The sequence below is a fragment of the Pipistrellus hanaki genome, assembly GCF_964339955.1.
Source record: "Pipistrellus hanaki genome assembly, chromosome: 7".
Taxonomy (NCBI): domain Eukaryota; kingdom Metazoa; phylum Chordata; class Mammalia; order Chiroptera; family Vespertilionidae; genus Pipistrellus; species Pipistrellus hanaki.
Window position 1 is genome coordinate 4793269 of NC_140509.1, and position 23167 is coordinate 4816435.

The window sequence follows — 23167 nt, forward strand, 5'->3', positions numbered from 1 at the left end:
ACCCTCTGCCCTTTCCACATCCCCCATTGTCCTCATCCATAGGTGCACAGTTTATGTTCAGTCTCTTCCCGCACCCCCTCTCCCCTTTTCCCCGAGAATCATCAGTCCACTCCCCTTCCATACCTCTGATTCTATTATATTCACCCATTAATATTGTTCATCAGGTTTTTTAATTCCATTGGCTTTTAGTTTCACTTGTTGATAGTTACGTATTTGTTGATCATAATTTTTATCTTTATCTTCTTCCTTTTCCTAAAGAACCCCCTTCAGCAATTCATATAATTCTGGTTTAGCAGTGATGAACTCCTTTAGCTTTTTTTTTTTTTTTATTTGTGAAGTTCTCTATCTGGCCTTCGATTCTGAGTGATAGCTTTGGTGGAGAGATTATCTTTGGCTGTAGGTTCTTGCTATTCATCACCTTGAATATTTCTTGCTATTCCTGTCTGGCCTGCATGGTTTCTGTTGAGAAATCAGCTGACAATCGTATAGGTGCGCCTTTATAGGTAAGTTCCTGCTTTTCTCTTGCTGCTTTCAATATTCTCTTTTGCTCTTGGGATTTTAATTATGATGTGTCTTGGTGTGTTAGTCTTTGGATTCCTTTTGTTTGGGGTTCTGTGCGCTTCCTGGACTTGTAAGTCTATTTCCCCAGATTGGGGAAGTTTTCTGTCACTATTTTTTTCAGTATGTTCTCGGTATTTTGTTTTCTCTCTTCTTCTGGGACTCCCATAATTCTGATGTTGGTTCGTTTGAAATTGTCCCAGAGGTTTCTTACACTATCTTCAACTTTCTGGGTTCTCTTATCTTCTTGCTTCTGTGGAGGAGTGTCCTCTGGCTCTTTGTGTTCCAAATCTTTGACTTGATTCTTATGATCTTCCATTCTGTTTTTAGGACTCTGTATAATATATATATATTTTTTATTTCAGATAATGTATTTTTTATTTCTAGTTGATCCCTTTTCATATCCTCATAGGTCTCATTTATTTTATTGGCCTTTTCTAGGAAATTTTTGAAAAATCTTATAAGCGTGATTTTGAACTCTATATCCAGTCGCTTTTTGTCCTCCATTTCTTTTGTTTGTGATCTGTTTCTCTGTCTCGGCATTTTCACAGCTTCCCTGAGTTGGTAGGGTGGCTTTGTGTGCTAAGGTGTCCTATATGATTCAGTGGGTCAGCCTCCCAGTTCCCTGAGGTGGACAGTCTTGGTGTAGCCCTTTGTGGGCTGGATGTGCAGTCTTGTTGTTAAGACTTGCTTGTTGTTGGTATCATTGGGAAGTGCTGATCTCCAAGCCAATGGCTATTAGAATCAGAAGTGTCTCAGCTAGGAGGGTTTCTGTATTCTGCTTAAACGGGTGGAGTCTCGGGGTGGCACAGACAAGCTTTGTTGAATCCTGCAAGATTGGTTGCAGGCGAGCACACCTCTTTGGTATAGGCGCAGACAAGCATTGGACTCCTGTCTGTTCCTCCCTAGGAGAGTCCTATTTGCGGTGAATGAGAAAGCTAGCTACTGGAAGGGCCTCTGTGCTCTGCTTGGATGGGGCGGAGTCTTGGGGTGGTGCAGACAAACTTTGGTCAGCCCCTCCCTATGAGGGTCTGGTTTCTGAGTCCCACAGTAATGGCCGCTGGCTTCCCACACCTCCAGAGATCTCTGCCCACTGCCTGACAGTTTGGCCTCTCCCTGTCTGGGGCTGTTTATCAGAGCAATAGGGTGCTTCTATTTTCCTCCCGAACCAGAAAGCCAGCAGCGCATTAGGAGTAAGCAAGCAGCTAATTTGGCCTACCCTCTCTGCACTCTGCAAGCCAGCCAGCAGCGAAGTCTGGTGGCTACCTTTTCGCGCACATGCAGTTCACCGCACCTTCACAGTTCCTGAAGCTCAGCGTGCCTTCTCTCTCCTTCCCAGATGGCAGAGCCTCCTCTCAGCCAGCCGTTCAGTGTTTCAGGGCAATGTTTACCCTGTTTTCAGTTCTAAATTCAAATTTGTTGTGGTAGGCTGCATTCGGGTGTCTACCCTATGCTGCCATCTTGGTTTCTCCTATCTTTACTTTCTTGTGGAGCATCTAGGATGGGGAAGCAGCCACTGTGCCTGAGGCTGGTGGCACTGTGGGGACTTCTAGGAGGCCGGTGGCACTGTCGAAATCATGCTGGTGGCACTGCTCTGTTGGTGCCTGGCCCATTTTTGGAGATTGGACCTGTAGGACGACTGAGGGAGGGAGTGGCTATTGCCAGGCTGGTGGGCTGCTGGGCTTGGTCTGTCAACTGAGCAGCACTCCTGCTGTGGAAGCACACTAACCACCAGGGGGCAGCTCCAGAATTGAGTGTCTGCGTCCTGGGGTTCAATGCATGTCATAAGGATCATTCAGTTGCAATGGTCATCTAGGCTTTTATACATATAGAATCCTGGTGCACAAAATTTGTGCAAGAGGAAAGGGTGTCCTCAACCTGACCGGAACCCTCTCCAATCTGGGAATCCACAGGGATGGGGCCTAAACAGGCAATCAGAGGGCAGAGATCCCTCTCACAATCAAGCTCCTAACTGCTTGCTGCCTCCTAGCCTGATTGCTGCCTAACCTCTCCCCTGCCTGATGGTCCCCAACTGCCCTCCACTACCAGCCTGATGGGCCTCAACTGCCCTACTCTGCCAACCTGATCACCCATAACTACCTCTGCCTCTGGTTCCACCACCATAGCTTTGTCCAGAAGAAAGTTGGACGTTTGGAAGATGTACAGTCACATGGTCTAATTATAATATTACCCCTTTATTAGTGTAGATGTGGGCAGCAGACAGCGAGGGTTGAACACGAAGGGACGGGGAGGATGGAGCTGAGGCTCTGCAGCCAACACTGGGCCTCCAGGTCCAGGGCCAGGAGGAACCAGCAGGGAGGAGCAGCTGCGGGGTCAGGAGCCAGGACCAGCCCGAGCCCAGGCAGCTCTCCTTGTGGAGTGAGAGCCCAGCAGGAAACCTCTTCAGGCGGAGAAGGGGCCAGAGAGAAGGGTCTTTTCTGACCCTGTCACCATGGCCGCCTCAGTTCAGGAGCCCTGCAGACAGAAGACAGTGCAGTTCCCAGGCCCAGCCAGCAGGGGCGCTGCCCTCCCAGGCCTCCTGCTGTGGCTCCCAAGTGAGAAGAAGGATCTGAGGCCACAGGAGGCAGAGCTGCTCTAGAGCTGCCTCTCACCAGCAGGAGGAGGCTCTGCCGTGTGGGTGGGGCCAGAGCCACCCCAGGCTCCCCCTCTGTCCCCTGGCTCCTCCCCCGCACCTTCTGTTCTAGGGAAAGCCAATGGGGCCCTAAGAGAGGATTAAAGAGCCTTACCTGTGGGCTGAAGTCCAGAGTGTCCTGGGAAGAGAAGGAAGATGCTGCTTAAACATAGGAAGGTAAGTGTGACCCAAACACAGGGTCCCCGCCCAGGCCACCTGAGCTTCTCTAGCAGCTCCCCCACTGCAGACACCAGAGCAGAGCCCAGAGCAGAGCCCAGAGCAGGGGCCCGAAGCCCTCACATCCAGAGTCCTCAGTGACCGCAGGGCCTGCTCCTCCATGTGCCCCAGGATCTGCACCCAAAGCCCCTGCGTGTGAACCCGTCTCTAGCCCACAGGCCTGGCTCCTCATGTCTCCACCCTGAGAACCGGGGGCTAGTGAGTCTGCGTTTCCAGGACACGGGACACCCACAGGGAGAGAGAGGCCTCTGGGGCGGTGCCACCCCAGAGCTCACCCAGCAAAGCCCCGTCCCCCACCCTCTGGGGCCTTGTTGCCAGCGGCTCCTTACCTTTCCGGGCCCTGAAGGAGATGAGCAGCCCCGCCCCAAGGAAGAGCAGCCCCAGCACGAAGCCCCCGGCCCCACTCAGCACCTTGCTCCGTGTGGATCCGGACTGGGCCCCTGGGAGGAGAGGCTGGTTTCAGTGGGTTTAGCCCAAAACACCTTCTCTACTGGAGACCCTGGGGGAGGGCTGGGGGAGGAAGGGCTGGGAGGGTTGTCCTAGAGGAAGCAGAAGAATAGCCGTTTCAGGGAAAGAGACTGAGGTCACACTGAGCAGGTCAAGGCCCAGGCACTGGCCTCAGATGCCCTCACTCCCGACCCAAGGCCTCTGCTTCGGCCTCTGAGGGCTGTGGGGCCCGGGCCCGGTGACCCTCGGTACTTGGCCCGGGTGACAGAGCCGCATGCGCAGAGCAGACGGGGCTCTCCCGGACAGGAGGGTCCCCATGCTGTGGAGGACACACCTTCTCCCAAACACAGTGGGCAGCTCAGCGCAGGCAGAAGCACCTTCCCAGCCCACAGGGGTCGGTGCCAGGGCCAAGGGGCACCATGACGGGAGAGGGTGGAAATGGAAAGCAGGGCAGGAATGGCGCTCCCAGAGCTATGGGTGTCCACAGAGTGATCGCGGGGCTGCCTTGTGGCCTGTGCTGAGAGAGAGACCCCAGCAAAGGAAAACGGGCTGTGTGGAGAGGGACCCTGGCATCAGGGACAAGCAAAGGCCCCTGTGGGGAGGGGGTGGGCGGGGAGGTCAGAAGGCGTCTCACTCCATTCCATGCTGATGGGGCTGGTGCTGCTGGGGTGCTCCACTTGGCAGGTGTAGACCTCCCCGCTCCGGGGCACTGTTTCCAGCATCACCAGCATCTGGAAGGTCCAGTCCCCGTTCCGGATCAGGCCCGTGGACACCACGCCGGCCTGCTCTTCCCGGCCGTCCCGCAGCCAACGGACCTCAATGTGGCCCGGGTAGAAGCCGTTCACGGAGCAGACCAGGAGGAGGTGGTGCTGCAGGCGCTGGGTCTTTGCAGGGGACACGGTCACTGTGGGCGCAGCTGGGACAGAGGAGGCGGAGGGAGACGTGAGCAGACAGGCAGCCCCTGAGTGCTGCTCTTCAGTCTCATCTCTGGTCCCAGTCCCAGGCCCAGGCAGGCCCCCCTGAAATTTCCCTGTGGCCCCACAGGAGGCAGTGCCATGGGCCTTGAGTCTCTGCCTCCAGCCCGGGCCCTGGATGGGAGAGACGCTGAGAAAACCTGGGGAGTTTTCACTTGAAACAGCTCCTCATTGCTGAATGGAAGTGTTCACAGGTGTGTGCGTTAAAGTGTGGTTCTGGAGCAGCGCTGCCTGGGGCACATCCGGGCTCTGCCTCTTCCTGGTGATCCTGGGAGATCCCCTCTGCTCATCTTCTCACCCACAAGGGGTGATCATACGAACTCACCGCTTAGGGACACATGAGGACCAATGGGCTAACATATGTACAACGGCGGCCGGAAAGCAGCCCTCACTCTGTGTCCCTGTTTATTACATGTGGAGAGAGAATGTGAGGAGAGCAGAGGGAGAAGCTGGGCCCCGGCTTGGGGACGATGGGACTCAGGGTGTGGAGTCCTGGGAATGCGGTCACCCCTGGAACACAGAGATGGTCCCCCTGGAGCAGGAAGAGGGGGTTTCCCCAGCTCCGGGGCTGGGTCCTGAGGGAGAGGCAGGAGCAGGCATCCCTCATTGTACCACTTATAGTGACGCTCACTGAGCCACCCGCTCCTCCTCACAGAAGCCGGTCTGTTATTGGGATTCCTGTCCCTTTATAATTGTCTCTTTTCAAGTTGATGTTTGAGCTCAGGGCAGGGGCTGGGACTCATTAATATGTGTGCTTCCTGCCTGAGACTGAAGCATCCATCTTGTATGAAAACTGCTGTTTGAAATTTTAACCCTGCTATTTGGCTTCTGTAGATTTAACCTTCCCCAGACAAGCTCATCAGTGCTGGAGCCAGGCCAGGCTTCTGTTGAGGTCTCAAGGCCCCAGTACACACAGCTCTTTAAGAACTTGCAAAAGGGTGGCAGAAACACTCCATATTGGGGAGACAAAGAAGGTAAAATCATATAAATAGGGAGAATTCCTGCATGTTGGGGCCCAGAATTTGAGATACATTTTCCTGTGGACTCACGTGTAATAAATGTAATTCCATCTCTCTAAGTGTTGCTTTGTTCTTCTTGTGTTTTCTGTAACATTTATTGGTTCCCTGACGGAGAATAACTTGCTTGGCCTTTTGGCCTCTGTTGAATGGGCCAGGTTTGGGGGGCTCGGCGGAGCCGGACACACCTCCGGGAGGTACTGCTCTGCAGATTTAGTTGAATTGAACCGGAGGACTCCGGGCACTCCCAGACCTCAGCCCAGGACCTGGCCAGTATGTGGAGAGAGTGGACGGACACCTCTGGACCTGTCGACAGAATCTGTAAGGTAGGGGCCCCATCAGTTCAGTCCACTCCAAGTGAGTGGAGGGGGGAACTTGATCACCTCCCCGGAGGCCATATGGCTTCCTCAGGCAAATTAATCAGGAGTGAGGAATCAGGTGACTGTTTACACTCTGGGTAAAGGTTTGGTAGAAGTAAAAAACTCGGACTAGCTAGTATATAAATGTGGGACTCTGGAGGAGAATGAAGGAATTATGAGTTCACTCTGCTGTGTGTTTGTGTGGGACTAGCCAATCCGTTACCGAGAAGTGGGACTGGACGCAGTCTTAACTCCTCCGGTAGTTTCTCACCAAGACGTTGGTCAAGAATTCTGTTCTGGGGCATGGATGCCAGGAGTGCCCCACACCCATCTGGGGAGTTGGGCATTGTTGTGTGTGTATGCTCAGCTCCAGTCCGGGCTAGTCTACTGAGAGTGTGAGTATGGATGTTTGTCTGTCTTGACATAATTATCTGTTCATTAAATGGTCTGTGTGAAGTGAAAGTTACTTTGTGCTGTCCGGCTATACACATGGGAGTATTTGTTATCTCTTTCTGTTGTTTAAATTGTAAAAGATAGGGCGGACTTGTTGTGATAGTCTGCAAACGTCTTAAGCAGCGCTGCTGAGTTATTTTTCTCAGAGATGTTTGCTCTGTATCACAGTGGAGGGAACCAGCCCATTTAGCTAATAAAAATGTCTCTAATTTTGTATAAGTAAGGGTTTCGTTTGCTCTGATTTGTAAATTTGCTATATTAAATTGGAATTTTGAAGTCCTAAGGTTAATTTAAAGGTATAAATTTGTGACATTTCAAGGAACGAAGAACTTTTATTTATGGCTTTGTTATCTCTTTTGGTCATCAGAGACTTTCAGGGATTTACACCTCCACAAGGCGGAGAGATTTACAGGCCCTGTCCCTGCCTGTGACATCACAGTCCAACGTGGAACTAAGGCTGAAGTTATTATTAACTATCTATGGACCCCCAATTCTAATAGCTTCTGTAACTGGATTAAAGATCTTTTCTTTCAGGAGGCCATCCATTCTTTCAGCTGGCAAGAAATCTCCCTACACACCCTTATCTTCCTCCTCCCTATCTTTCCAGGTTGACTAACAGTCATTTTTCCACAGGTCAACACTCAGCCTTCGAAAGGGAGGACTACTACAGCGGCAGTCTGTAGTTTGCTCTGAAACTCCCACTGTTCCTATTTCGCCCCCTGTAGAAATTGTCTTCCTCTGACTCACAATCGGAAAGGGAGACAACTAACTGGTCTGGGGGACGGGACAGGGTGGGCAGGGGGTGGTCGGAGAACTCAAGAGTGGCAAGGGAGGTGGATTTAAGATCCTCTAGGAGTCTAGGGGCTTAGAGTAAAAATCTATGAGGAAAACCAACAATTACAGTTTTGAATGAGAAAAAAAATATCCTTAAATGTAAAAAACCTGGTTATACAGGATCTCAGACCAGTTGCCTAATTTCCCCTGCTAAGGACAGAGTAAATGGTTAATGCAGAGAAAGGGAGGGGGATGTCAGCAGCTAATTATGAATCTGGGAGAGATAGGGTTTTGTTTATTTTTACTGGCTTCAGACTGCTCTGCTGGCCTAGGTGTCTTATCAGAACTTCTAGCTGCCCTGGTGATTTAAAACTGGTTGCTAGGCAGACTCATCCCCCAAGTGCCAGATGAAAGAAGGGGGTAAGGGCGACTGGATGCCTGAGCTGCCTGCAGTGGCCCGGATTTGTGAAAGCAGCAGATAGAGCTACTGAAAGCTCCCTGTTTGCAAATGTACTGAGAGGGTTCAGTACCTGTTGCTGCTGGAAGAGGAGGGGCTGAGATCCCCTTCCAGTCATTCCCTTGGCAGAGTCCTTTTGGCCTGGGGCTGGGACTCACGAAGGGGACTGGCAGGAAGGCAAGGGGGCCCAACACCCAAGCCACTGCCATAGAAGTGTCTAGCTACACCTCTGGCTATTGTAGAGTGGAAGCTTAAAGTCAAAGAGCAAAGAAAAGGCACTTTCCCTGGACTGGGAGCCTTCGGGACTTTGAGAATCTCCAAGAGAGGAGGAGTCTGACTGAGAGATGGCAGAGACCCTATTGGGAGAAGGACCTAAGGCCTCATATTAAACTTACAGATTATGGGTTTCTAGGCAGATGTCCAAGCCCAGTTATATAGGGTTAAGCTTCCTGTTTATAGCAAAACAACTTTCTCCTGTGCCAGAATAAATTTTAGGGAAATTAGACAGGCTGTGATTGTGGATAGAAAGAACTGGCCACCATGCACAGCCCTGACAGTGGCCTGCAGAAACTGTATAATAGACTTAGATAATGCCTGCGTCTTCATGGACATGTCTCCAGAAAGACAAGGACAATTTTGCTTTGTGTGGGAAAGTTAAGAATAGACTTTAATCACCTCCCTAAGATATTTATATAGCCCTACCATGTGTCATATATGGTAGCAGAAAATTTGGCTACCTAAGATGGCCACAGTGCCAATATTATACTTTATTGTGTTAATAATATTGCATTAACCTTATAGATTTGAATGCAGTTTCCTAAAGGGCAGGTGCCCAAATGGGCAAGGAAAATTCCCATCTGGTTTTGGTCTCTATTGAAAGACAGTTGGCAGCCTATATACTGTCTTGCAGGCTTGTGTGACCATGCCCATGTCAGGTATGGCAAAAACCTCAACTTTAGGAACCGGGGAAGGCCTGTTTGGAACAGAAGGAGGTAATGAGTACCAGCCCTTTGTTACAGGAATTATAGACCCCATGAGGTCCTGTGACATATGAGACCCTGTAAAGCAAAAAAGCTCCCTTTGTCCATTCTCAGAGGGCATGGACCCCTCCCAGAGATCATATGGAATTTTAAGGACAAGTCAAATAGGGGTAACCTTACTACAAGGACAGCTATAATTGTCTACTTAAATACAGACACATTTTGAATTTCCCCTTGTCATTTGAGGACAGTTATATTACTCTGAAGAGTCCATAGAAAGGACTGATAAGGAAAATCAGAAGATCTTAAAGAAGGTCAGTATATTTTTCTCCTTATACAATTCCTCTGAAATTGTATAATAAATCATGGCAATACATTTCTCTGCAGAAATTCAATAAGACTGGTTTCTAATAGTGGTTTTATTGACCGGAAACTTAGACATGAGTGTCCTGTTTTAAAGAACCCTGTCTGGACTCTGAAGACTTGAAGCCAGTAAGAGTGCCAAGGGAGGGCAGATACCAATATGGAGAAACCAAGATGGCGACATAGGTAAACGCCTAACTGCAGCCTCACACAACAATTTCAAAAAAATACAACTAAAATATAAAGTGGACATTATCCAGAACTATGGGAAAGTTGACTGACTGGAAATTCTACAGCTAGAAGGAAAGAGAAAACCAGAAGGAAAGTCAGAGGAGCTGTAAAAGCCTAAGATACAGAGAGACACAGAGTGCACATGGGGAGAGGATGGAGCCAGAGAGGAGGGGCGGCTGAGTGCCTGGCTGGCGTTCCCTATCGGGAAGGAGATAAAAGCTCTGAACTGCGATGAACCCCAGTTCTGACTGAACTGAACTGAACCCCAGTTCTGGGCGAGACCCTGGGGTCCCAGCTCATACAGAGGGAATCTGGGCTGTAAGGTGGAAACTCAGGGGACCAGCAAAAGGCAGAGTCCTGGAGGTGTGCACGTTAATACGCGCAGAGAACAGACTGTTGACTGAGCTGCTACCATGTTTCTCCGAAAATAAGACCTAGAATATGGAAAGATAAGACATCCCCTGAAAATAAGACCTAGCCACAACTTTGGGAGAAAAAGTTAATATAAGACACTGTCTTATTTGCGGGGAAACAGGGTAGATTGCCCTAGCGAGAAGGAGACAAAAGCTCCAGACTGTGCTGAGCCCCAGTTCCAACTGCAGTAAACCCCAGTTCTAGACCAGACCCTGGGGTCCCACGCTCATACAGAGGGAATCTGGGCTGTAAGGCAGAAACTCAGTGGAGCGGCAAAAGGCAGAGTCCCGGAGGCCCACATGTTGCACGCAGAGGACAGACTGTTGACTGTGCTACTGGATTGCCCTAGTGGGAAGGAGACATAAGCTCCAGACTGCCCTTAACCCCACTTACAACTGCACTGAACCCTAGTTCCGGGCTCATTGGGGGAGAGACTAGACTGTCTGGTAGTGGGCAAAACTCGAGGGCATCTTTTTCTCAGAGGTGTCTGCAGCGAGTACAGAAGGACACTGAGGAACACTGAGACTCAGGAACCTCATAGGGTGGGGCTGACAGAAATCCAAGGCTGTAGGCTCCACCCTGAAACTCCGCCCCATCCAAGCTGAGCACAGAGGCATTTGCAATTTCCCAAGTCTAGTGGAATAAGGCTGTCTCCCAGCATAGACACCGCTGATCCTCACAGCCAATTGGCCTGGAGGTAAGTTCCTCCCAGTGATACCAACAACAATTAAGACTTAACTACAAAAGGCTGTACACACAGTCCATAAAGGGGTACACCAAGAGTGTCTACCTCAGATAACTGGGAGGCTGACCCACTGAACCATATAGTACATCTTAACACACAAAGCCACCCTACCAACTCAGGGAAGCAGTGAAAATGCCGAGACAAGGAAACAGATCGCAAAGGAAAGAAATGGAGGACAACAAGCAACTGGATATAGAGTTCAAAGTCATGGTTATAAGGTTTTTCAAGAATTTCCTAGAAAAGGCGATAAAATAAACAAGACCTGCCGAAACCAGTTTGGCTCAGTGGATAGAGCATCCGCCTGCGGACTGAAAGGTTCCAGGTTCGATTCCGGTCAAGGGCATGTACCTTGGTTGTGGGCACATCCCCAATAGGGGGTATGCAGGAGGCAGCTGATCGATGATTCTTTCTCATTGATGTTTCTAACTCTATATCCCTCTCTCTTCCTCTCTGTAAAAAAATCAATAAAATATTTTTTAAAAAATTAAACAAACAAACAAACAAACAAAGAGACTTATGAGGTTATGAAAAGGGATCAACTAGAAATAAAGAATACATTGTCTGAAATAAAAAATATTATACAGAGTCCTAAAAACAGAATGGAAGATTGCAAGAATCAAGTCAAAGTTTGGAACACAAAAGCAAGAAGGCAAGAGAATCCAGACAGTTGAAGATAGTGTAAGAAACCTCTGGGACAACTTCAAGCAAACCAACATCAGATTTATGGGGGTCCCAGAAGATGAGAGAGAGCAAGATACCGAAAACATATTGAGAGAAATAGTGACAGAAAACTTCCCCCACCCGGTGAAAGAAATAGACTTACTAGTCCAGGAAGCGCACAGAATCCCAAACAAAAGGAATCCAAAGAGGAACACACCAAGACATATCATAATTAAAATTCCAAGAGCAAAAGACAAAGAGAGAATATTAAAAGAAGCAAGAGAAAGCAGGTAGTTACGTATAAAGGAGCACCCAAACGATTGTCAGCTGATTTCTCAACAGAAACCAAGCAAGCCAGACGGGAATGGCAAGAAATATTCAAGGTGATGAATAGCAAGAACCTACAGCCCAAAATACTCTACCGAGCAAAGCTATCACTCAGAATCGAAGGCCAGATAAAGAGCTTCACAAATAAAAAAAAGTAAAGGAGTTCATCACCGCCAAACCAGAATTATATGAATTGCTGAAGAGAGTTCTTTAGGAAGAGGAAGAAAATAAAGATAAAAATTATGAACAACAAATATGTAACTATCAACAAGTGAATCTAAAAGTCAAGGGAATTAAAAAATCTGATGAACAATATTAACTAGTGAATATAATAGAATCAGAGGTATGGACGGGGAGTGGACTTACGATTCTCGGGGAAAAGGAGAGTGGAGGTGTGGGAAGAGACTGAACAAAAACTGTGCACCTATGGATGAGGACAATGGGGGGTGGGGAAAGGGCAGAGGGTGGGGTGGGAACCTGGTAGAGGGGAGCAATGGAGGGGGAAAAATGAGGAACATATGTAATGATATGAACAATAAAGATTTATTAAAAAAAAAAAAAGAGTGCCAAGGGAAAGCATGGTATCCTGCTTGGTAGCCCTGAAAATGACTGGTGCTGGAGCATTAGGCTCCTACCCTACCATCACTGGTGGTTGGTCAAAGTAGAAGGGGAGAACAACTCTGTGTCCCTGTGGAATTCCACATACTCTAGGCCATGACGAGTAGGAGGGCTACTGAGATAGGCATTAAAACCTAGGGCATGGGCCCAGGTGGAATTGCTATAGGTGAGGAATTCACCTAACTCAGCAGATACTACAGGCAGGGCTGACAGCAGCTGGATGGCTTGGCTTCCTGGCCCTATCGGGCACAATAAAATTCAAACATGAAATTCCAGCAAAAGTAATCAGTTACCATACTTTTTTCAATTTTTTAAATTTTTAATAATAAATATTTATTGTTCAGATTATTACAGGTGTTCCTCTTTCTCCCCTCTTCCCCCATAGCTCCCCTCCACCTTATTCCCAACTCCACCCCATGCCCTGCCTTTTAAAAAAATATATATTTTATAGATTTTGTACAGAGAGGAAGGGAGAGAGGTACAGAGTTAGAAACATCAATGAGAGAGAGTCATCGATAAGCTGCCTCTTGCACACCCTCTACTGGGGATATGCCCGCAACCAAGGTACATGCCCTTGACTGGAATCGAACCCGGGACCCTTCAGTCCCCAAGCCGATGCTCTATCCATTGATCCAAACCGGTTTCGGCCATGCCCTGCCTTTATCCATAGGTGTAATCTTTTTGTCCAATCTCTTCCCTCACCCCTCAGACTCCCTTCCCCCTGAGAATTGTTAGTCCAATCCTTTTCTATGTCCCTGATTCTTTTATGTTCACCAGAACATTTTGTTCTTCAAATTTTTTATTCACTTGATTTTTAGATTCACTTGTTGGTAGATATGTATTTTATGTCTTTTTGTTGTTCATAATTTTTACCTTTACTTTTCTTCTTCTTCTTCTTCTCCTTAAAGAATAACCTTCAGCATTTCATATAATCCTGATTTGGTATTGATGAACTCCTTTAACTTTTTCTTGTCTGTGAAGCTCTTTATCTGACCTTCAATTCTGAATGATAGCTTTGCTGGGTAGAGTAATCTTTGTTGTAGGTTCTTATTGTTCATCATTTTGAATATTTCTTGCCACTCTTTTCTGGCCTGTATAGTTTCTGTTGAGAAATCAGCTGACAGTCGTATGGGTACTCCCTTGTAGGTAACTAGCTGTTTTTCTCTTGCTGCCTGTAAGATTCTCTCTTTGTCTTTTGCCCTGGCATTTTAATTATAATGTGTCTTGGTGTGTTCCTCTTTGGATTCCTCTTGTTTGGGGTTCTGTATGCTTCCTGAACTTGTAAGTCTATTTCTTTTTCCAGGTAGGGAAAGTTTTCTGTCATTATATCTTTCAATAGTCCTTCAATATCCTGCTCACTCTCCTCTGGCACCCCCAAAATCCGGATGTTGGTATATTTTAAGCAGTCCCGAAGGCTCTTTACACTATCCTCACACTTTTGGATTCTTCTTTCTTTCTGCCTCTCTGGTTGGGTGATTTTTTCTTCCCTATATTCCAGGTCTTTGGTTTGATTCTTGGGGTACGTTGATCTATAGTTGAGTTTCAGTATTTCAGACAATGTATGCTTCATTTCTGACTGGTCCTTTTCCATTTTTTTGGTATTCTCTTTAAGGTCCTTGAAGGTCTCACCAAGATTCTTGGAGGTCTCATCAAGTTTCTCAAAGGTTTTTAGAAGATTCTTGAGTAATCTTATAAATGTGATTCTGAATTCTGTGTCGTCCAGTAGTTTACTTTCCTCCATCTCTCCCATTCGTGACATGTTTCTGTGTCTCCTCCCTGTGTTGATAGAGTGGCTTTGTGTGGTAGGTGACCTATCAGCTTCCCCAATCACCTGGAGTGGTCGCTCTTGTTATATCCCTTTGGGGGCTGAGTGCAAAGTCTTGGTGTAATTAAGCCTTGTTTGCTGTTGGTACTCTGGGAGGAATTGATCTCCAGGCCAATTGTCTGTGAGGACCCGCTCTGTCTATAAAGGAAGAACTGCTGCACTGGAGACACGGTTTGCTCCAGTGGGGCTTTGGTGCTCACTGAGCCTGTCTCCCGAATGTGTCACTTATGGGTGTGAGTGCTTGAAATTGACCACTAGGAACACTGGCTTCTGGATCTCCAATGGGATTCAGTTTAGTTACTGTCTGAAGCCGCCCTGCAAGAGCTACAGTGAGAACTACAGTTTTTTCCTGTTTGCTTGGGATTTGGCGGTTTACTTGCTGGAGCTGCAGTTCATATATGGTTAAGCTGCCTCAATACGGGCTATTCATATGTAAAAGTAGCTTTGTGGTGCCTGTGTAGGTCTATAGAATCTGCGGGCGGGGCGGGGCCTCAGGGGGCGGGGTCTCAGGACCTCACTAGGTTGGGGCGTGGCTATCAGTGATGTCTGCCATCAGCAGTCCCTGCCCTTCTGTGTTTCTAAGTCCCCAGCTTCCCTGTGATCCAGCCCAGTAAACAATGATTGCTGCGCCTAACTCTGCAAGAGTTGCCCTCACTTTTGTCCTGATGGCAGACAGACCAGCTTCTCCCCGTAGTCGTCTGGGTCCCCCACGTGACGCCAGAAAGTAGATTTCAAAGTGATCAGGAGCTTGTTTCCTTGTTGGTTGAAAAGAAAAGCCGTGTGCCCAGTCGCCCTCCACCAGCCCGATTCACGTGCCTCCGTACCCTCGGCTCCTCAGCTTTTCAGCCCTTGCGCTCCTTTCTCCTTCAGCCAGCCCTCCCGTGGTTTTGGATGATAGATGTCCCTTGTATTAGTTTTAATCTTTCAAATTGTTGCGCGAGCAGCAGACCAGTTGCTTATCTATGCCACCATCTTGGTTTCTCCTACATATTCCAGTTACCATTCTTGTTGTGTTTATGCAAACAATTAGGCCAAATTAAATACAATAGGTAAATTAGTCTTTATCTGACTCTTTTGATAAACATAGAGGTAATTTTGAGGGGGGAAATTCTATTTCAGTAGAGGTCATTAAAACTGAAATGTTTTCTTTCCCTTTCACTGGACCATTTGTTACAGTTTGTCTCTGCCAGATCACAAGCCTCATCGTCCCTGTGATGGACAGCAAGAATCTCTTGGCTCTGAGAGAAAACTCCGTCCTTCCTCAGCATGAAGCAGCTACACAAATAATTCAATGTGTATTTTCCCTAAAAAAAATTTAGAGCCAGGATCCTTGAGGTGATATATTAGGCAGTTAGACTTACATGAGCAGAGCAGGGGTAATTGACCAATTAGTGCTACCAGATGTAACTAAGTCTTTCCACCTCTACGTATGTGAGACAAGGGGCATAGCCAAAGAGGTATTCACCCAAAGTCTCAGCCCTTAGAGAAGGCCAGTAGCCTATTTGACCAAAAGACTTGACCCCTTTGCATTTGGGTGACCTTCTTGCCTCTAGGAGGTAGCAGTCACAGCTAAGCTTATAGAAAAAGCATATAAGTTAACCCTAGGGCAGTAACTAATCCTAATTGCCCCACATGAAGCTGAGGCTTTACTCTGGAGCACACTGGAGCACTGGATGTCAAACACTTGAGTCACCCAGTTTCAGGCTCTCCAGTGGACAAAAGAAAAATCAGTAACAATTTATACTGATAGCAGGTACGCATTTACAATGGCTTATGTACATAGTGCTTTTTACAAGGTAAGGGTACTCCACAAGAGGGAACCGGGCCACAGATGACACTGGCCAGGAGGCTTCCCTAAAGTCAGTGGGTCCTCTACAGATTCTAATGACTCTTCCAGATCCTGACCTACCCAGTCTAGGAAAACAAAATCCATAACCAGTCTTTATTCAAGTTCTTACAGGCTTTACAGTCTACCCAGGAAGCATCTGAGAAGCTCTGCCTGAACCAACTTCTGATCTAGTTCATCCCTTTCACCCTGGTGACTGTTTGGGTAAAAGTATTTGCCACCCAAGGACTGACTCCTACCTGGAAAGGACCACATCCACGGGAGTCAAGGTCAACGAAATCCCAATGTGGCTTCATCTCACCTGGCTTAAGACAGACCAGGAAAAATTGAGAGTCCAGGACTCTTCCAACTCTCTAAAGATTACTCCTGGCCCTAATTCCAGGCCCTTATCTTATAAGCAGGCCCCCTAACTTTATTAGGCAGAAATGTAAGATTATAGTCCTCAGGGGTAAATATAACTACATTAACTAAGAGTCAATGATTTGACTTATGTACACAAAACCAGTGGGGAATGAAACATCCATCTTGTATGAAAACTGCTGTTTGAAATTTTAACCCTGCTATTTGGCTTCTGTAGATTTAACCTTCCCCAGACAAAGTGATCAGTGCTGGAGCCAGGCCAGGCCTCTGGTTGAGGTCTCAAGGCCCCAGTACACATGGGCTCTTTAAGAACTTGCATAAGGGGGCCGGAAACACTCCATATTGGGGAGACAAAAAAGGTAAAATCATATAAATTTGGAGAATTCCTGCATGTTGGGGCCCAGAATTTGAGATACATTTTCCTCTGGACCCGCGTGTAATAAATGTAACTCCATTTCTCTAAGTATTGCTTTATTCTTCTTCGGTATTCTGTAACAAGACCAAGCTCAATAAATACACATTTGGAGAAGGATGAGGTAGAGAAGGAGGAGGAGGAGAAGGAGGAGGGGGAGGAGGATGAGCAGGAGGGAGAAGGAGGAGGAGAAGGAGGAGAAGGAGGACAGGAGTAACCTGGTAGTGGGGGTGGGGGGACATTTTTACTGCACCCCAGAGGGTAGATTTAAGATTGATGGTAAATCATTGCTAGTAACTTTAGAGTGCATTTTATTTCCTTAAAGATGTTTAAGTTCCTAACATGAAAAGTAATAACACAGAATGAAAACACAGGCAGGAGCTAGAGAAAATGCTGAATCCATGTCAGCAAAGTGTCCCTCTGGCTGCCTAGAGAACCCGGAAAATCTCTGAGAAAAGGCCCGGACCCAGGGCTGACGGACAATAGGCCATTCCTAGAGCAGGAACAGCCATTAGCCAACAATCACGGGGAAAATGTTCCAGAACTGAGAAATCAAAGAAGGATGAATGAAAAGTAATAAACAAATTTTCAATTGAGTATTTGGCAATATTGAAAAAAGATTTAAAAAATAGAATGTGAGGTAAACTGCCACAACTCTGAGGAGTTTACATGTAATTACTTCAGTACTGCCAGCGCGGTGTGGAGGTCACCTGAGTGTATGAAGTAACAAAACTACAGTGTGGAGCCTGGCTCCCATCACCCTGTGTCCACACAGGTGCACGAAGGGGAACAGACACTCAGACTAAAGGAGCTCAGAAAGGCCAGGGGGCCCGAGGCCCCGCCCTCACACCCAGCCAGACCCTCCCTCAGGGAGAGGCTTGTGCACCCAGCACCCCTATTCCAGGGCTCAGGGGGAGAGGGAGGAGGGTTTGGCCAAGGCAGACCTACTCCTCCCTCACAGCTCCTACCTCCCGCCCTCCCTGTTGCTCCCCAAACCCTCCCCGACTGGACACGGATGGGCATCCCGGAAACACCCCTACACAGGATAGAACCTCAGGGTCCCCTCAGCCGCCCCCAGGCCCCTCATGGTGCTCCTCACAGCCTTGCATGCACATCCCCCCTCCCCCATTTCCCCTAACCCCTCCGCCCTGGCTCACTTTGCCGATGCACCAGGAATCCATCAAACAGCCCGTAGTTGTCTCTGCATTTGTCCACCTCGGCCAGCCTATCCTCCAGGAGGTCCTTCCGGCTGTTGAAGAGCGTGGCCTGATGCTGCCCCAGCTCGGTCAGCGCGATGAACTCCCCCACGTCGCTGTCGAAGCGCAGGGCCTCCTGCCCATTGTAGATGTATCTGTCCAGGTACCGCACCCGCTCCGTCCCGTTGAAGAAATGACACTCAGCTGTTGTCAGATGCAGGAAATGTGCTGCGGGGACAGGAAGGACCCATCACGCCAGTGAGAGCCGATGGCGCCGCCGCCCATTGCCGGGTGCCCAGGGGGTGTGGACACAGGACCAGGAACCCCACTGCAAGCATCCAACCCCCCTCCTCTGGGGCTGGAGGGAGGCCACAGGCAGGGAGCCCCCTGGGATCTCAGCCACTGGGGACCCCTGGGCTTCCCCCCGGGCTCCGGGCTCCAGGCTGGGCAAGGACCTGTGCAATCACTGCCTCCTCCTAGACTCCCCCCCCCCCCAGCCTTTCCCGATCCCACACCCCCCTCCTCCTGTCACCCCCTGGGCAGGGGACCCCATGCCAGGCCCAGCTGCCCGGGGTCCAGGCAGGAAACCGGGCATCACCCTCCGCCCTGAGCTTAGAATTCACCAAAGTGCGGGCACAGCCAACCCCAGGCGGTTCACTCAGGAGGGAGATGTCAGGGAAGGGGGTCTGGAGCAGGGACAGCAGGATCCCAGTCCATCAGGGCGGGGCCAGTGGCCTGAGGGACAGGATGTGGCCTGAAGGATGTGTGTGTGGGGAGGCGGGGGAGGGAACCCATGGCCTCCTGGGAACCAGAGACCAGGCTCTGAGCCCAGACAGTGGGCGGAGGGGACAGAGCCTGGAGGAATCGGGGTGCTGGGAGCCTGGGGGTGAGTGAGGGGCCTTCTGCTCCCTGTAGCGGAGAGTACTGACGAGCTCAGGGGCTACACCCCAATCCCAATGGGCGCCCTCTCTTTCCTGCATGTCCAGCCAGGAGGCACAGAGACCCAGAGCACAGCCCTGGAGAGAGCGGGGGATGGATGGGAGCTCTGACCCCCTCGCTGGTGGGGGAGTCCCTGCAGGAACGGGAGGCCCTTCCTGAGAACAGGGCTCACCGCCATGGTCACTCATAAGGAGAGACGTGGACAGTCAGCAGACACGCAGTGACAGAACTCATGGCGTTTGGACTAACATCGCATAAGGCAGATAAGAAGGAAGGTTTTCAACTTCAAATGACTGAATGGATTCAACAAGGAAGTGGTGAGTTTGTGTAACTGTTTGGTGTGTGTTTGTTCAAAGGGCTGGAGGGGCCCGTGGGTCTTGATCCACCTGGAAAGCAAGAGTGGACTGTCTGTTTGGCCGGCTGTTCTATTTGGCAATGAAATGAGCTAAAGAAAACCTGCACTGGAAGGTGCGTGTGCATGAAGGTGAGTCTCTAATTTTCAGAAACAGCCCGTGGCCAGCAGTGTTCCCCACCTCAGCACTATCGACCTTTGGGCCAGATGATTCTGTGTGGGTGGGGCGGGTGCTCTGTACACAGTGGGCTGCACACGGCATCCCACCAGCTGTCAGAGAAACCCCCGTGTGACACCAAACACGGCTTAAATGTGGCAGATGTCCCGGGGGTGGGGGAGGGCGGTGATCCTTCACAGGGTGAGCTCTGCTTGTGTGAACCTTCTGAGAAATCTGAGATGAAAGCAACTGTTGATTACGTAGCAGCTGAGAATGACAATAAAAACTGAGCCAGTATTGTATCTGTGGAAAGGTTTGGTTTGCATAGAATTTACATGTTTTAGGAATCTAGTATCAATGTAGAGTAATTTTTTTTTTTTAGCAAAATAAATTTGTTCAGAATCAAGATCCACCTGTTTCTTTGTCTTGATACAAAATCACGAAGTCATCATTTATCCTCCACATTGTCTTCTTCTTTCTTACTCTTTCGGCCCCTGGCCCTTGCTTGTCTGCAGTAGAAACTACAGCCACAGCCATCTGATTCTATTTCAAAGTCCCAACTAATTCATGTTCTAACTGCCTCCTGCTCCCAGTAATACCAGGAGGCATCAGGTTACCAGCCTTGGCCAATGTGGACTCTCATGTCTACAGGCAGGTCCCTCAGGAGGGAAACAGCTAAGATGACACCCTCAGAGACAGGTTACAGAAAGGAGCAGGTCCCAGCTTTAGATGGAGACCTTCACGTAGAAATGATGGCAGAGGGGAGGACACTCTGGTCAGACCAGGTCTGTGTAACTTTTCACAAATTCTCTAGCGCCTTCCTGACACATGAGAAGGTTGAAAAGAAACATGTGTGAGTTGTTCTCTGTGGCCGGTGTGGTTGGCACTATCAGGTCATGCCCAGGGGCCCAACTGAAAGGCCACCCGAGAAAGCAAACACAAATACAAGATTCCCAGTTACATTTGGGTTTCAGACAAATAATTGCCTTTCCTCTGGAACTCAGCTTTAATCGGGCATCCTGTGTTTCCTTTGGTAACACAAGCCCACTCGCTGATGGAATCGGAGGCAGAGGAGTGCACGTAAACTTCTCTGTGTTCCTCACATGCTCACAACACAGTGTGAGCCAATATGGAAGTTTTCAAGATGTAAATGCAAAATGGATGTAAGTTCCTCCTACTATTGGAATCAGCATCCTTGCACCAGCTGCCCCAGCTCTGAGACACACGCTGGCACATGGGAGCATCAGCAATCTCAGCAGCCCGTCAGACCCAGCCAAGCCACTGCTCACATTGGGGGTAGAAGCCCAGCTCTAGAATGAGGATATCTACATTAGAGCGTTAGCTCTTCCACTGGGTCAGATCGTAACACCCATGGGCCTTGCTCTTTATCTCCAAAATAGATTTAATGGTACTGTATTCCTCACAGAATATTATAAATATGGAATTAAATAGTTATTCTTTCTAGTGCTGATCATATAAGACCTCAATAAATAGCTTGCTCACAAGATCTTTCTATTCCTTAAATATCTACATCAAATACTGTCTTCATCACCATTTGGCAATTGTCTTTAATTAACTGTATGACTAAATGTCATTTTGAACACAAGGACAGAAACATTGGTCTCTGTATAATAATAACTGTACAAATATGCCCCTAATATGAAAGTTCTATGCTGACATAGAAGAGAGGACTTTCTAGATTCTGAGGCCTAGACTATATGACCTGGTTGTACAACTAACCTTGTGACTCTGGGTCAGTGGCTTGAACTCTCTGAATCAGAGTCCATGGTCATTACATCTGTACTTGCTGCAGTGAAGACGGGAGGGTTATGAGAGTCACACACTCACAGGGAGGCCCGGTGCATAGTAACTGCCCATGTGATGGTGCTCCACACCGGAGGGACCAGGTTTGTCTGGTCCATGACTCCACCCTCATCACCAGGTGGTGGCTGTCTGTTCTGGGTCACTGATGACAGTGGCTGTGGAAATGGTGGCTTTCATAACCAGTCACCTCTGCCTTCAAGGTCACCCAGTGGCTCCTTGCTGATGACTGAGCAGCTCTGGTTCTCGCGTCCCCCAGCTTCCCTTCAGGCTCCTTTGTCCTTATGCTTTAGGTCCATTGACCCCCTGAGCCCAGCGCACAGTCCCCCTGAGGTGGAGGTTCAGAGTCACTGTAATCATCACTCAGGTCTTCAGCTCCAGTCCTCTCTTCAAACGGTCCAATCAGGTTCCATCTCATACACTCCACTGACTGGAAACTTCACGCCCACCAAACCCAGTGCTCGCTGCTCTGCATGTCCTCACTTCCCTGCCTCCTATCAATTCTCCCCACACCTGGCCATTCCCTCCTTCTGTAAAAATTTACTTCCCTCACTGCCCTGCATCACCTTCTGTTGGTTTTTCTCACACACTGCACCCCTCCTCAGTCTCCTCTGATCTCATTGGCCCTTGGTCCTCTGGGCTCGACCCTTGACATCTTTTTGCTCTCTCTCTCTCTCTCTCTCTCTCTCTCTCTCTCTCTCTCTCTCTCTCTCTTTCTCTCTCTCTCTCTGTCTCTGTTATCTTGTCCACTTCCCTGGAATTTAACACAGCACATTTGTTAATGACACAAATGCAAACAACTTCTGCCCTGGCCAGCTCTGATGACCTCCAGGCTGTTGTATTAAACTGACCACTTGACAGCTCCACACAAATGACTTACAGAAAACCTTTATTCCTCTCCACCCCCTTCAAATTACTTCTTACACAGTCTTTCCTACCTCAGTAAATAGCTCCATCAAGTGTAATAAAATTATCATTATACTAGAAGCCTGATGCACAAAGATTCATGCAGAATGAGCCTTCTTTCCCTGGCTATCGACACCAGCTTCCCACCCTAAAAAAGTCCCAGAGTGGCTTGGGCAGCATGGAATGCCTGTCTCTTTCTCTCCCCCATCCCCATGCTCTGCTCCTGTGGACACAAATTAACCTGCCATTTTTCTTGGATCAATTTGCATACTCACTCCTGATTGGCTGGTGGATGTCTCCAAGGTACAGTCAATTTGCATCTTTCTCTTTTATTAGTGTAGATATAAAAGCTAAGCAACATTTACAACAGAAAACCGAAACAACCGCAATGACCAGTCAAGCAGTCACTATGATGCACACTGACCACCATGGGGCAGATGCTCAACTCAGGGGCTTCCCCCTGGTCATCAGTGCACTCCCACAGCTAACATCCCAAGGCCAGCCAACTTCCTGTGGTCCCTTATCCCATCCCTTTCCCAGTCCAGCAGGCCCTGGCTGGCAGCCAGCAGGCCCTCAGGCCCCTTCCTGCAATTGGCAGCCTACTGCTGGCAGGTAGTGGCTGGCCCAGCCCTAATCGGTACAAGACAAGACAGTTCTGATACACCCTAGTTGCCTGCCAGGCCTAGGGACGCCACCCATGCATGAATTTCATGCACAGGGCCTCAAGTTGAAGATGAAATCCTTAGGGATTTTTACTCTTCCTGCATTTAATTCACTAAAAAGAGGTAAAATAACTACCACAAATCAGCTCACTTCCCCTTTCCTGCTCCCTCTGCCGCACACACTCACTGAAGCCCAAGCACCACACCTGGGCGCTCCTCCATGCTCCTCATGGCCCTGCCTCCTTTTGTGAGCCCTGCAGTCCAACCTCCACCTGGAAGCTGGGATTATTGCTTTTAATAAACATATGTGGACTTTCCTTGCAGATCACTTGTCTCTTCAGATAAAATTCAAACTTTTTACCCACATTCAGGGCCCAATATGATGTGCCTTCCGTGTTCTCCAAACTCTTCCTATGTCAGTGTCACTCCCCAGCTTGCTCATGTGA

At 48.7% G+C, this 23167-nt stretch overlaps 1 protein-coding gene across 4 annotated transcripts in view; it reads right to left on the reverse strand.

Annotated features, from left to right (window-relative positions):
* The window catches only part of LOC311626185 (DLA class II histocompatibility antigen, DR-1 beta chain-like), a gene marked incomplete at its 5' end in the record, with an annotated part of 58545 nt that overhangs the window by 703 nt on the left and 34675 nt on the right, over nucleotides 1–23167 (reverse strand). For 3 of the 4 annotated variants that reach the window (XM_084891234.1, XM_084891232.1, XM_084891233.1), the window contains 5 exons: nucleotides 2037–2266; nucleotides 3306–3329; nucleotides 3757–3867; nucleotides 4509–4790; nucleotides 17846–18112. In XM_084891234.1, the coding sequence (XP_084747360.1) occupies nucleotides 2250–2266; nucleotides 3306–3329; nucleotides 3757–3867; nucleotides 4509–4790; nucleotides 17846–18112 (701 nt within the window). In that variant the 3' untranslated portion in view covers nucleotides 2037–2249. Of the gene's footprint in view, nucleotides 1–2036; nucleotides 3034–3305; nucleotides 3330–3756; nucleotides 3868–4508; nucleotides 4791–17845; nucleotides 18113–23167 lie in introns of those variants that run through there. The other variant, XM_084891235.1, reaches the window with a different exon arrangement.